The sequence below is a fragment of the Bos grunniens genome, chromosome 4, assembly GCF_055505025.1.
Source record: "Bos grunniens cultivar Pamir isolate PY7600 chromosome 4, Bosgru_T2T1.0, whole genome shotgun sequence".
Classification (NCBI taxonomy): Eukaryota; Metazoa; Chordata; class Mammalia; order Artiodactyla; family Bovidae; genus Bos; species Bos grunniens.
Genome location: NC_141168.1, coordinates 46,919,753 through 46,935,618, shown reverse-complemented (window position 1 = coordinate 46,935,618; position 15,866 = coordinate 46,919,753). Strand labels below are relative to the sequence as shown.

Below are 15,866 nucleotides of genomic sequence, written 5' to 3'. Positions count from 1 at the left end.
TGGAATGCAAGACAACTAATTTAGTCTTTTTGTAAAATTCTCTTAATAGGTTTATTCTGCTCTGGTATGTAGGCACCTTATAAAGAATCAAGTTATTTCCCTTCTTTGAAAATACATAGCACTTAAAATCCCCACCATGTGACTGTATATTCCTTTCTACTGTCACTTGCAATTTGTGAATTAATTCTATCCCTTTGGGTGGTCTGAGAGCCTCTTGAAAATAGGAGTAATGTGTTATTATTATCTTGCACAGTAGAATAACACAGCAAATAATCCAAACGTTTATAATATAACTAAATCTCCTCCATATGCTAAATTGCTTCAAGGGCAACACAGGAGTTAAAAAAATCATTTTAGAAATAAATTCTTTTTTCTTCTGCTTTTCCTTCCTTTTTATCTAAGATATCCCTCCAATATCAGAAAAGAAGGTAGCTTCTCCCTTTCTAAAGCCAGTTTTAGTACTGGCTCAGTTCAGTGTTCAATCCACTGAAACTATCTATAACTAACAATCTATAGACTAGCAAAGCTCTTAATATTTTTTTAAACCTTAGGAAAATAAGAGGAGGAAGAACTCCTCTACTGAGAGTGATTCTATCTCCTTCTGTAAGAAGTAACAAAGTATTTTATTTCTGGCATTGCAGGAGTAAGAACATACTTTCTAAATAAGTTCTTAGATTTTGATTGTGTTAAGAAGAGAAAGAGTATATATTAGTATCTAATATATCAGCTTAAATACTATATACTCATTTATATATGTTAAGTTTCAGAGATGCAAAAGCTCATCCTTTAGATCAATCTCCTCTTCCAAGAAAGAAAATAGACTTCATAGAATTTGTGGCTCTGCTGTTTTTCTCAGAAGTTGAAGTCAAGGAGTTGAATTAGTCCAGATCTACTACTTATCATTCTACATCAATCTGGGCAAAACCAAAGAACTTCTGGATTAAATATCTTTTAATTAGAAAAGAATTTCTGAAGTCCCGTGCGTGCCTACAAGATGATTCTAACTTTCTTTTCCACTTCTTTTACAATAGACCCACAATTTCTGTTCTGTGTAGCTGACTTTCTTTTTAGTCTAGCTCTACACAGTAAGAACACACACAATAGATTATGACACAGCTATATGGCTTATTGAATTGGTGCTCATGTTAACAATAAGTACAGATGCTCCAACTGCTCAAGCAACTGTGAAAATCTGTTTCAACTCTTCACCAAAGTCTAGATAGGCTGTACTATGGGTTCTGCTATTGTGACACATATTAACTTTTACTCTAGTTTTCAGCTCATCAGACTTTGACTTCAATTGACAATTGTATTTGTTTTCAATAAAGCAAAAGTGTATCTATAAAACTGGTATGCACAATTTCTTTTAAGGATTTGTAAAGTCAGTGACCCAAGTTTTACAAAGTTCTATGAGAATAATAATAGATAAAATATGTGACAAATATTTCTTCCAAAATATCTGAAAGCAGACCCAAGCTTTTGTACATCAGTTCATGATCTTAAAATGAATATAATGTAGTTTAGAGCATTTCCTTTAGTCCATATGAATGACTTCCTCCCAAAGAAAACTAGCATTCTAATAGACTTTCCTCACTTTTGAGACATTTTTCCCAGCTTGAAGTTAATATTTCAAGATTTGAGACACCGAGCTTTTGTATAGCATACTTCTTTCACAATTGCTAGTTTTCTCTAAGTTTGAAAGTAAATTACCTATTAGAATTTCAATAGATAGAAACTTGCAGCAGCCAGTTTGAAACAATGAAGTGCCTTTGTGAGCACAATCACTTTTTAAACATTTCTGGTTATAGAACAAGTAAACCAAATGTAGCTGACTTTTTATCAAACAAGATAGCAAACATTCAGAAAAACAGAGGGAAAGTCCTTGGAGTTTTGGCATTTATCTGGCTCATATGTCCTTTTTTAAAAACAAAGACTTTGGCTTTATATTATTTTAGCCCATCATTTTAGGAGTTGCTAAGCCTATTTTAGTGAAAGGGGATGGGAAACAGGGCTTTTTAGAAATGTACAGATTGATTCCAGAACCACCTGAGAAGGCCTTAGAATAGGAATTTATTTGACAATAACCTGGATCTTTTTGAAGGGAACTTGTTTGCAGTTAATTCTCAAGCAAAAGTGAAACAATGTCTATGTCAACATCATTTAATTACCATTTCTCCCCTAGACAGCTGTTGCAGATGTTGAATTTTTAAAAAATGATTTGTAATTGAGCCGGTGTCACTAGCAACTTTCCAGAAAACTTAGTTACCTGACAGTTTTCATTGATTTCTCCTATATTAGAAAATGAAATGTCAGACACTATTAATTGCATTTTTACAATAAGTAGTTACAGCAGGAGTAATGGCTAAATGAAAGTATTTCCTGTCTAATGCACAATAGTTTATTAATTTCAATGTATTCAATTTAGATGAATGTAATATGTCTATATTCATTACAGTTATACATATCTGTGGGCTGAATTGATGTGGTAGTAATTACTACATTTATAAATTGGGCACTATTGTCATTCTGGGGGAAGAAAATACATTTTATTACCATATTTTACACACCTGCATAATAGACACATTCCAAAATCTTTCTTTTGAATGTATAAATTTCACCCTTTGAATTTCCAGTGTATCTAATGATTGTAAATACGATCTGTCAGTAGTTCTGCTTTGCTCGAGGGTTGCTGAGGGTCTCTCTCTCTCATGAAAAATAACAGAACAGAACTGGGGATTTCAAGATATCTCCATAAAGAGGAGCTCTCTTTGTCATCTGGTCCACCTGGAACTCAGCCATGTACATTACATAACAAGAATTATTTTTATACCATCCATTGTTCTTCCTAAGTTCAGTGAAGGTAGGACTATCAAAATGTGATTTCATTGTACATTTTTATTTTTTTAAGTAATAGGCAATTTATTATAATTTTCTTTATTTTTGGCTTTGCTGGGTCTTCATTGTTGCACAGACTTTTCTCTAGTTGTGATGAACATGGGCTACTCTGTAGTTGCCATGCATAGGCTTCTCATTGTGATGACTTCTCTCATTGAGTAGCATGGGCTCTAGGGCATGCAGGCTTCAGTACTCTAGGGCATGTGGGCTCGGTAGTTGCGGCTCCCAGGCTCTAGAGCACTGGAATAGGCTGAGTAGCTGTGGCACACAGGCTTGGTTGCTCCGCAGCATGTGGGATCTTGCCAGATCAGGGATCCCACCCATGTCTCCTGCACTGGCAGGTGGATTCTTTACCATGAACCACCAAGGCTTTAGGCTCATAGAAATATAGATCGGAAAGTACAGAGACTACCCATATACTCTGTTCTAATTTTTTACATAGTTTCCCTTAGTATTAACATTTTACATTAGTGTGTTAGATGAACGTGTTACAGTTGATGAACTGATATCAATGTGTTATTATTAGCTAAAGTCTATGGAGAAGGACCTAGATGGCATATTCAAAAGCAGAGACGTTACTTTGCCAACAAAGGTCCATCTAGTCAAGGCTATGGTTTTTCCTGTGGTCATGTATGGATGTGAGAGTTGGAGTGTCAAGAAAGCTGAGCGCCGAAGAATTGATGCTTTTGAACTGTGGTGTTGGAGAAGACTCTTGAGAGTCCCTTGGACTGCAAGGAGATCCAACCAGTCCATTCTGAAGGAGATCAGCCCTGGGATTTATTTGGAAGGACTGATGCTAAAGCTGAAACTCCAGCACTTTGGCCACCTCATGCGAAGAGCTGACTCATTGGAAAAGACTCATGCTGGGAGGGATTGGGGGCAGGAGGAGAAGGGGACACCAGAGGATGAGATGGCTGGATGGCATCACTGACTCGATGGACTTGAGTCTGAGTGAACTCCAGGAGTTGGTGATGGACAGGGAGGCCTGGCGTGCTGCAATTCACGGGGCTGCAAAGAGTCGGACACGACTGAGCGACTGAACTGAACTGATGGAGAAGGAAATGGCAACCCACTCCAGTACTCTTGCCTTGAAAATCCCATGGACGGAGGAGCTTGGTGCAGACTACTATCCATGGGGTTGCAGAGTCGGGCATGACTGAGCGACTTCACTTCACTTCATAGGTCACATTAGGGTTCACTCTTTAAAGCATACAATTATATGGGTTTTGACATCACCATACTCATTTCAGACTTTCTGGTTCTCTCCCTTTTGACATAATAAATAAATAGACAAAAAGTTAGAAGGACATTAAATGTATTTATTCCTTCACTCACTACATATATTCATTCATGAATTCATTAATGGGTTTTGATAGGCATGAACTCCAGGCCAAGGACTGCTATTTAATAGATTCAACCTTGTTTCTGACCTTGGGCAAATTTACACATATTTTCATGCACCCTCTTTTTCCACCCCACCTTAGAATATTGCCTATGTTTACTGGTGAAGGCTGATGTTCTCTGTAGGAGACTGGTAGTCCTTGCATCTTCATGGGCTCATACTACATGGTGTCCAGTTAAATCTCATTGGTTTACATGTGTTTTACTATTTCACATATTGCTAGAAATACTCTGGAAACCAGTTCATAACCCTTATGAACTTGTGCAATGCAGTATCTGTAAGCAATATGGAAATTATACCTGCCCCCTTTTTTTCCTTTATGTCAGACATTCACAAGTAATAGAGCAATAGCTACTCTTATGATTATTTTAGGGTGCAACTGGAACTGCATTATATGCTTATGTGTTTTTCTAATAGAAGAATTGTATATTAATTTATACTGAGAAAGATGAAGTTGGTGGTATAGAATACTGATGAACAAAATATGTGCTTTTCAAAAATAATCTCTGTTCAGATGCAGCCATTAGGAATCTTCTCCAAAATAAGCAGTTATATAGGCAAGTTTTAAATATTTAATTGTTGTTTCATGAATATAAAGGCAATCATCACTCGAAATGTGTCATTCTTTCCAAATTAGAAATGATACTAAGATGTACCAAAAGCACGCTACCCAGTGACAAGTTCATATATTTAATATGGTTGTTTCTGAGCAGCTTGAATGAATCACTAATAACAGGGGAAAGCTCTTTTTTTTAAAATCCAGGATGTGGCTGATGTTATATTTACCTGGCCATTGATGGAAAGGTCTAAATTTAGTTATGTCCAGTTTCAGTCTGGGAAACCAATACTTGATTCTTAACAAATTATAAGGAGAACTATTGGTTATGGTAAAATGAGAAGAGCACTGGAAATCTGTAATCTATAGATCTGATTGTGAATCTGTATGCAGTTGCCACCCACTATTACTTTAGGATAATTCTTCAGTAGGCTCCTTAGGATCTATAGTTTTTAAAAGGATTGTTCCAAAAGTTCCATATGTTTAGAATCATACTCATCTATTTATTCTGCCATAGTTTCAACAGTTTAATTCCCTATGATATGATTTAACATTGCCAAGGTAAGCCAAGCTATCTGTTACATAGTAGGAAGTTATACTTCTTATCATTAATTTAATTTATTCAACAAATACTGAGTTTTTTCTAAGTAACAGGTAACAAATTAGATACAATACAAGATCATTTTTTAATAAAATAAGCCAGTCACATATTTAGGGAAATCAATATTAGTAATATTAATGTTAGGGCATCCAATGCTCATTTGCCTATTTGTGGAATTTCTAAACAGTCCAAATGTTAAAAAGAAATTGTGAGATAAAAACACCCTGAAAATTCTATTCAAATAAACCGGGTTTGAATTTACTATCAGGGATTGTGCTTTCATATGAGATGGTGGGTTGAAGAGGATAAGGACTCCTGTCACTTGCTCATATTTTCATCAGAAAAGGAAAGTTACTTTGTAGACTTGTAGGAGAATGGTATGATATTTTAAAAATATTAATGTCACATGAATACAGTGATACACACAAAAGACAGACAGACACACACACACACACAAAATGTCCAAAACCATCAAGTACCACTTTTAGCATATACTCTAGTAAGTACTTCATGAAATTGATCTCATTTTATACTCTCAACAATCCTGCAAGCTACTCATTATTCCCCTTAATTTCTAATACTGATAAAACTAAAAACTTAAGAATTTAAACTTTTAAGAAAGAGGCTGAGATCCAAGTTAGTCAGTCTTCAAGGATTATTTTTCCCTGTCACAAACATAAAATAAACACATAAAGAAAACTGTCTAAAGCAAGTGTTTCATTACCCAAACTGTTACAGAGATCCAGGAAGACAGTGGGGACCTAGAGAGGGTTTTGAATCAGCGTTAGTCACTTGGTCAGAGGAAGAGGAAAATTCACTGTCTTTGAAACAGGATTTTGTTCATGGCCAGTGTAACAGAACAAATTAGAGAATATTAAAATTCTTAAAGCAGTCTCTTACATATAACAGTGAAAGGTCAAATATGAAACTTTCATGGAAAGAATATGAATTCAATCCTCAAAGCTCCAATACCATCAAGGAGATACTAAGAAGAGCAGTTGATTCCTTCTTTTCCTTTTCAATAATCAGGACACATATGCACATCCAGTAGAAACAGGACTGCCACTTTGTTCTTTCCTAGTGCCTGTCTCAGCTTCAAGAGCTTTATAGATTTTAAAAATTACAATCAGTCCTCTGATTCTTTCTGGGACCTAGGGGTTCTGTATCATTTCAAATCTACTAAAACAGGTAGCAGAGGTACCTCAGAATTAGGCAGCATCTAGATACAGGCTAAGTAATTAGGGCAGCCATGAGCCTGGTGATTAGTAGCTCTGAAGTCAGATGGATCTGAGTCTGAATCCTGTCCCTGCTCATCAACATTGAGTGAATTTCTAGATGTGTTTTTGGCTTGCCTTCTTTATATGGGATAAGAAGAGATGATATTTTATAAAGTTGCTGTGAAGACTAAAAGAGTCAACAAGTGTGAAGTGCTTGACAGTTTTCTGTTTATCAAAAAGAGGTTTTAGAGTGTAAGCATCATCATTACAATAATAAGAATAATTTGGTAGAAAGCACTCATGTTTCTAACTAAATGCTTTATGCTAGTCAGAACACTTGCCACCTTACAGGCATACCTGTTATATGTATGAATATGAAATTCTTGGTGTGAAAAAGTGTATTTTCTCTCATTGCACCCAAAATATGAGTTATGAAAAGTAATTAATTACTACAAAATTCTTACTGAATTGTAACATAAATGCCTACTGGCAATGCATACTGTTTTAAAATGACTTATTCAGATAACTCATATTAAATTTATGATACTTTTTCAACATTTAATGAATCATTGAGAATGTTTAACAAGTTTTCTTTTATTTAATAAATGTTATTTTTTTATTGAATAAGCTTCCAGTCTCCTCTTCTAGGCAGTCTTTGAGAAGGGAGCTTTTTATGACTAGCAAATCAATGATGGAACTTTACATCATATGTTATATATCTACTGTATTACTATGAATTTTATTCATTTTTATTTTTAAAAATACTGATACTGAGAATAGGTGGGTATTTTTGCTCCTTTCATATTTAATCCATACCTGCAAATTGCACTCATCTCACACGCTAGTAAAGTAATGCTCAAAATTCTCCAAGCCAGGCTTCAGCAATACGTGAACCGTGAACTTGCAGATGTTCAAGCTGGTTTTAGAAAAGGCAGAGGAACCAGAGATCAAATTGCCAACATCCGCTGGATCATGGAAAAGGCAAGAGAGTTCCAGAAAAACATCTATTTCTGCTTTATTGACTATGCCAAAGCCTTTGACTATGTGGATCACAATACACTGTGGAAAGTTCTAAAAGAGATGGGAATACCAGACCACCTGACCTGCCTCTCGAGAAACCTATATGCAGGTCAGGAAGCAACAGTTAGAACTAGACATGGAACAACAGACTGGTTCCAAATAGGAAAAGAAGTATGTCAAGGCTGTATATTGTCACTCTGCTTATTTAACTTATATGCAGAGTACATCATGAGAAACGCTGGGCTGGAAGAAGCACAAGCTGGAATCAAGATTGCTGGGAGAAATATCAATAACCTCAGATATGCAGATGACACCACCCTTATGGCAGAAAGTGAAGAGGAACTAAAGACCCTCTTGATGAAAGTGAAAGAGGAGAATGAAAAAGTTGGCCTAAAGCTCAACATTCAGAAAACAAAGATCATGGCATGTGGTCCCATCACTTCACAGGAAATAGATGGGGAAACAGTGACAGACTTTATTTTTTGGGGCTCCAAAATCACTGCAGATGGTGACTGCAGCCATGAAATTAAAAGACGCTTATTCCTTGGAAGGAAAGTTATGACCAACTTAGATAGCATATTCAAAAACAGAGACATAACTTTGCCAACAAAGGTCTGTCTAGTTAAGGCTATGGTTTTTCCAGTAGTCATGTATGGATGTGAGAGTTGGACTGTGAAGAAAGCTGAGTACCAAAGAATTGATCCTTTTGAACTGTGGTATTGGAGAAGACTCTTGAGAGTTCCTTGGACTGCAAGGAGATCCAACCAGTCCATTCTAAGGGAGATCAGTCTTGGGTGTTCTTTGGAAGGAATGATGCTAAAGCTGAAACTCCAATACTTTGGCCACCTCATGCAAAGAGTTGACTCATTGGAAAAGACCCTGATGCTGGGAGGAACTGGGGGCAGGAGGAGAAGGGGACGACAGAGAAAGAAATGGCTGGATGGCATCACCAACTCGACGGACATGAGTTTGAGTGAACTCCAGGATTTGGTTATGGACAGGGAGGCCTGGTGTGCTGAGATTCATGGGATCGCAAAGAGTCGGACACGACTGAGTGACTGAACTGAACTTAACTGTGAATATGTTTAAAGACTGTGTAATTATTTCAGATAGTAAATCTCACCTTAATTTGCCTTCAGGGGTATTTGACCAGCAAAAATATCTTGTCATTCAACAAAGAAGGCAAGGAATGCCAAGAATTTGCAGCATATCTAACGCTATGTGTGAAAAAGAGAGGAAAAAGACTCTGACATTTTCTTCAATTATTCTTAACTAGTGTGAACTAGGTACATTCTACAACAGCTTATGATTATTACTGTATTGCAATTTACAGTGTTCATCTCTTCACATGTAATTCTTCCACTTTGCTGCTGTTTTTGTTTAGGTGCTGAGTTATGTCTGAATCTTTTGTGACCCTGTGAACTGTAGCCCACCAGGCTTCTCTGTCCATGGGATTTCCCAGGCAAGAATACTGGAGTTGGTTGCCACTTCCTTCTCCAGGGGATCTTTCCAAACCAGGGATCGAATGAACATGTCCTGCATTGCAGGTGGATCTTTTACCACTGAGATATCGGTTGTTGTTCAGTCGCTCAGTTGTGTCCGACTCTTTGAGATCCCACGGTCTTTAGCATACCAAGCTTCCCTGTCCTTCACGATCACCTGGGGTTTGCTTAAACTCATGTCCATTGAGTCGATGATGGCACTAGGGAAGCCTGTAATTCTCCCATGCTACACTGTTAAAGTCTGAAGAAAGGCTTATTAAGAAATTAACTGTTAAAGTTGCCTAATAAGAGATTCTTGCCTGTACAAGTGCTTGATAATAGCAGGATGAAAGTATGGTTAGACAAGTGGAAAAATGAGTGGATGACAGCATGATACAATGGAAAATGCACCCCTGCTTTAATGTTACCTGATTTTATTAAAATCATTAAATTACTAAGTATTTGTTGCCTGTTCTGCTATTAATAAATTGCAAGATTAAATTACATGATGGCTTCTCTACTAGTCTGAGACCTTACACTCCAGCCTGCTGGCACATATACGACTGGACCAACTCAGCTTCATCTCCATAGTCTACTTTCACACATCAGAACTGGTCTACTTTATTCCAAGCAATGCCATGAACGACTAGATTGTGGTTCTTTTACTGAAAGTCAGCTCTTGCTATATTCTCAGTTTCAAGTTTTGCCAAAAATCCTTAAGAAATCTTTTTTCTTTTTTTTCCTTTTCTTTTTCCGCTATGCCTACCCAACTCTTGGATTGTAGTCTCCTCTGCCTGAGACTCTCAGGTTTTTTCCCATTTCTATTCCTAGTCTCTGCTCTTGGGCTTATGCGTTTACTTCTGGCTTTGAAGGACAAACTGTATTGTGAACCCTGTATAGTTTGCTAATTTATCCACTTATGTATCCTTCCTCTTTTAATCAGGGGACTAGGATATGCCATGGGGAATATCAATAGTCTCTTAGAGGAAAGAGATATATCAGCCCCATATCCTGACAAGAAAAATTAAGCAAGAAACAGGGTATTTAATTTAGTCAGATGGCTTTGTAAAATGTGAATATTTATAGGGAATGATATAGACTAAAATATTGGTAGAACTCTCATAACTTTTTTTATTGAGAGCCATGTAATATCATAATTAAAGGGTGTTTTAGAAATAAAAGATGTTTAGATATAGATGTTGAGACTAACTGGAAAAGCTCTACTCTGGCCATGGAGCTATTGTCATAAAATCCTCTGTGTAATACATAATCTGGAATAATATGAAAATACATTTTTAATGACAAATTCACCCTGAATTCTCAGTTGCTACCCCTACTGCAACTCCAGTTAATGAAGCTGAGGCAGAGTTGCTTAATGTCCAAGCACATGGTCAATTTTCTGAGGCTGTGTCATTGTAGAGTAAGAACTATGGGTAAACCAACGTAGACCCTCTTTCCAATCCAATTGCTAAAATTATACTGAGAAAGACTGTAATTTTTAGTGAGAGAGACTGGATGAAAAAATAATTATTTCCCCTGATTCTAAGTCTACTACTAAATAGTAGCCTACTACTACTGCTCCCACAGTTATTAAGTAACTGTATGATCTCAATTCCTTCAACAACTGGTTTTTTGGTCTTAAAATTGGTGTCCACATTCTTGTTTCTGAATATATCCTATCAAGTAGCTTTGATATGCCCCATTAACCTAGAATGTAACCAGATTTTTACTTCAACTCTCTTAGCTAGGCACTCTAGATATTTAGTCTAATTTGCTCTTTATGAATGTACTAATGCCCTTCCTGCTTCTTGCCATATTGGGACTTGAATCACTATGTTCCCATATCTAGATTAATTGCCTCATCAGTTCATCCAACCCTGTGAGAATCTGCCCAGATTGCTTTTTTGTCTGGGCAATGATACCCCTATGATTTAGACTTATGGCCCAGTTTCTTTTCATAGAAGGTTAGTCATTTTGGAGAAACAAAGCTAAAATCCATTCTTTATTTTGTTCACCCATTCTTTATGCATATTTATTTGGCATTCTTTATGTGCCAGCCATTCTTTCATCTAGGCACTGGGATAATAGAGCAGAACTTGCAGGATGGTAAGAGGCATGAATATGTAAGCCATCATTATCCATTAATTTATGTCATGCATATTAAGTAAGGACCTATTCTGGGCTAGATAATATGTTTGGTACTGTTGACACAAAAATGAATAAAACAGTTCTTGCCTTTAAAAGATTTATGGGAACCATAGACATGAAAACAATTTTTTTAATATCATATGGCATGTCTGATGATAAAATTAAAGAGGGTAATATGGGAACATATGCATTTGTCACTACTATTCTGTAAGGCAATGAGCCAATTCAAGAGGATTTTAAGTGGGGGAATTATGTGGCCAGAATTCTGTTTGAGATAGAGCATAGTTAAAATTGTAAACAGTTAACTAATGGGAATTTACTATATAACTCAGGGAGCTCTCTATTCAATGCTCTCTGTTGACCTAAATAGGAAGGAAATCCAAAAAAGAGGGGATATATGTATACATATAGCTGATTCACTTTGTTGTACAATAGAAACTAACAACATTTTAAAGCAATTATACCCCGATGAAAATTAATTAAAAATAACTTTGAAAATTGTAACACACTCATTAGCAATGCCTAGCAGGAGCTAATGTTTGTGGAAGAAGCTTAGGCCGAAGTTAGAGGTTTTGGATAAATAAGGCTCTAACTGTGGTATAACATGAGTTTGAGTGAACTCTGGGCGTTGGTGATGGACAGGGAGGCCTGGCGTGCTGTGATTCGTGGGGTCACAAAGAGTTGGATACGACTGAGTGACTGAACTAAACTGAACTATGGTATGAAAGGGATCACCCTGGGAGAGTGTGTGGATTGGATAAATCTGTTGACTGAAGATGGAATTGTGTGGAATACAAAAATATAAGGGGTAATATCAAAGAAAGAAATGTCTGTGAAAAAAACAAAGTAGGCATGATCATAGATGTGTTTGGTAATAAGAAACATAATGGAGGCTTTCTCCTCCCTGAAATACCATGGAAAAGGATTCCAAGAGGGTCCAAGAACTGGGTGTTGAGAAAAGGCTCTCACCAGTTATCAATGTGGGGAATGCATAATGTAAAGAGAGAATAGTAATCCCAACACTTAAGATCTCAGGTAGGCTAAAGTACATGAAGCAGTAGGTGAATAATACAAAAGAATGCAATCAATGCCCGATAAAATACGATAGTAGAGAGGTCACAGTTTCAGGATGGGTCACTGGATAGGTAGAGGACATAGTGGTGATATTATAGTTAGATGGGTCAGCAGTACCACACCCGGAAACAGGTGGCAAGAAGACAAAGAGTAATGACCATACTGAAGCTGAGGGCTCAGCTCCTTTAGGATAAGTCACTATATGTTCATTGATAATTTAGTATTAGGCCAGGCTGAAAGTTGCTTCCATTGTGCCATAGAGTTCTTAAATGTAACGAGGCTAACCATTTCCTTTGAATCACAGTAAAATTAAATTACCAACTTGATTAATATGAGATCTGGTTATGCTATTAGAAATATAACCAACATTTTTACCTTTTTTTTTTTTTTCCAAAGGATTTTCCAGAAAAGGAGAAGTCCACAGCAAAGGCCCTGGAAGATGTAAAGGCGAACTTTTACTGTGAGTTATGTGACAAGCAGTACCACAAACACCAGGAGTTTGACAATCATATTAATTCTTATGACCATGCTCATAAGCAGGTAAGTTGAAGTGGGAAATAACCTTCGTATTCCTGGATTTCTACTTTTAGAATACAATGTATGTAACTGGCCTTATTTATCCTCATCTAAGTTCCTGAGATGTTATACCATTTTTTTTTCCTCGAAAGCTGTGTTTTTTTGTTTAAATATTAAGTGAAATACTTTTTCCTAGAAAGAATATAGGATCCAATAGTAGATTGACATTTATTTTAGGATTATATGTGTGAGGAAACCAGGACTCAGTAAAAATAAGGCGAGATTCAAAACCACCTAGCTACTTAGTGGCAGATCTAGAATATTGGACAAGTATTAGGATAAGATGTAGCATAGAATATTTTTGAGTTCCAAGGTATAGGGAATACTAAGTTTTGGGAGAAAATTTTTTCAAGAGAATGTTATATTTTTCGCAAGAATATCCTTTTAGGAAAATCAAAGTGATTACTTAATAAATGAACCATTGCAGACAAGCTAACGAAGACAATCTCAGACAAAGGCAAAGTTGGGGGGTAATGGAAGATATATAAATATATAAATAAAATCAGTGTTGACATTCTACACAAAATTCTAAGATTATCTTTTTCCATTTGTCTGTTAAAGAGCAGGTTATTGTTCTTATCTGTTAAATTTTATCATTGCTGCATGATGTATGAGGATATTAGCACTTTAGGAATTATAGGTATCAAACACCACTAAGAAAGAAATCCCATATGGCCATAGGATTATTGCTAAAAGCTGCACAATCCTAATATCATGGAATATATGGATAAATCATGTATAATCTAGACCTATAATATTTATTCAGAGTGAAAAGCAATAAATATTTTGAATAACATCACTAATATGTATTGAGTACATATAAAATATATGGCTTTTACAGTTTCTATTAATATCCTTAAAGCTAGAGCATGAGTATATAATTGACTGGATGTCTCTGACAAGAACAAGAACAACAGGAATCATTGTTCAGGATTGAGATTTCCAAATCTTAATGTGCGTAATCATCACTTCAGAATCTGTTAATAATGCAGATATCTAGATTCTCCTTTAGCTATTCTAACTCAGTAGTTCTAAGATAGGGCTCAGGAACTTGCATTTTAAAGTGATACAAAATATAATTTTTCAAATGTATATATAAAAATGAAGTATGTGACTACCATCCAACTCCAACAACGATCTGTCTTGTTTCATTCATAGTACCACAATTTACTCCTCACACCTGCCACCACCTTGGATTATTTTGAAGCACGCTCCAGATATCATATCATTTCATGTGAAAATATTTCTTAGACAACATAGCCATCATCATACCTAAAGTTAACAGTGTCTTGGTATAGGTCATTTGTCTCATAAATGATTTGTAAGTTTGGATTTGTTGAAATCCAAATGTGTCACAATTTTAGCTGATACATAAGTTTCTTTTAATATTTATTTAAACTATGGGTTTTCCACTCCCCCTTTAAATTGTGCCCCTTGCAGTTTGTTTGTTGAAAAATTGGATTGTTTCACACATTTGAGATTTTGCTGAATATGAATCAGTGTTGTCTTTTCACATTTTTTCTGTCTTCTGTATTTCCTTTAAACTGATTGTTACAGATAAAACCTGTCAAATGCTGGTTCCTTAGCAAAAACAGAGTAGAGAGTGTGTTGTATCTTTCCATAAGGAAGTATATGAGATCAAGTTTTCTTTCTTTCTATGACTTGCCGTTTATGAGTGGGTTTAGGTACAATTGCCTTGATCGTTAATTACCCCACCTACAGTTTGCTTAAATCTATTACTTCATTTGGAGCTGTAAAATGATTATATTATCTCTGTGTCTTTTATTAGATAAAATATGTCTATAAAGACAAATTTCCCGAAAGTATCACCCGAAGTGAATTTTATGTAGGAGTGCTTCAGGCTGCATTTTAAGAAAAAATTTATTCTGGAGGTTTGGAGAAATCTCCAAAAGTGACCATGGAAGGTCTCATGGGACAGTGATATTTGATCTGTGTTTTAGATATATACAAGTAAATATGGAAAAAGAGATTCAAGATGGGATAGCATTCTTGATAGTGGAAACACAAGGAGCTAAGGTGAGGAAATGGAGGAGTACAAGGCCTCTTTTGTAGAAAGTATTGGACTCCAGGAGGGTGAATTGTCCACACTTGATCTGCCTTCTACAGCCTGCCTTTCACTCTGGAATTCTGCCTCATCAGTTCCCTTTTTTATCACTTTCCTTAATTTTATTTTTATTGTCTTTCTCACATTTTGATAAAACAACCCTTCCTCAATCCTTATATTCCATCTATTTCCCCATTTCTGCTTTTGTTTTTTTTTGTTTTTTTTTAGGCTTCCTAGCTTTCTAACATTCCTAGGCATGCTCCTTGTTCAAGCAGTGATTGAGTTTCCATTATTTATTTTTGTGCTAATTATAGAGAGTGGAAAAAATGATCCCTAATTTCAGGAGGCCTATTATCTTGCCTGGAAAATTCCATGGACAGAGTAGTTTAGTAGGTTACAGTCCATGCAGTGGCAAAGATTCAATATTAGAGAAATTATTATCTAGGATACTAAGAGAACATATAAAAATTATTTAGCAATGACAAGTTGACAAATGAAATAGAAATCCTAAAAATGAATTAGAAGTTAGCCATGTTAACCAACTAAGAATGGAAAGTTACCTTTATGGTAGAAAGGCATGGGGGCAGTTATAAAGCATGACCCACACATAAAGAAGCTGCAAAAGGATACATTGTGATCACTAAAGTCATCATCAGTGTCTTGGGGACTTTAAAAATCTTTGAAGCTCTCCTTCATCCCTCCCATTCTTCTCTTGCAATAGACCTCATTCTCCATCTTCCCTTTGCATTCTCTTTTCACCATCTATGTTAATCTCACTCCTGATTCTTTGCTAGCGCCTTCTAACTGGACTCCCTGCTTCTAGTATTTTCC

General features: G+C 36.1%; 1 protein-coding gene across 13 annotated transcripts in view; it reads left to right on the top strand.

Moving 5' to 3' along the window:
- ZNF804B (zinc finger protein 804B) overlaps positions 1-15,866 on the top strand; it is a 517,429-nt gene that overhangs the window by 401,062 nt on the left and 100,501 nt on the right. For all 13 annotated transcript variants that reach the window (XM_086396255.1, XM_086396251.1, XM_086396254.1 and 10 more), the window contains one exon: positions 12,791-12,934. In XM_086396255.1, the coding sequence (XP_086252381.1) occupies positions 12,791-12,934 (144 nt within the window). The remainder of the gene's footprint in view (positions 1-12,790; positions 12,935-15,866) is intronic.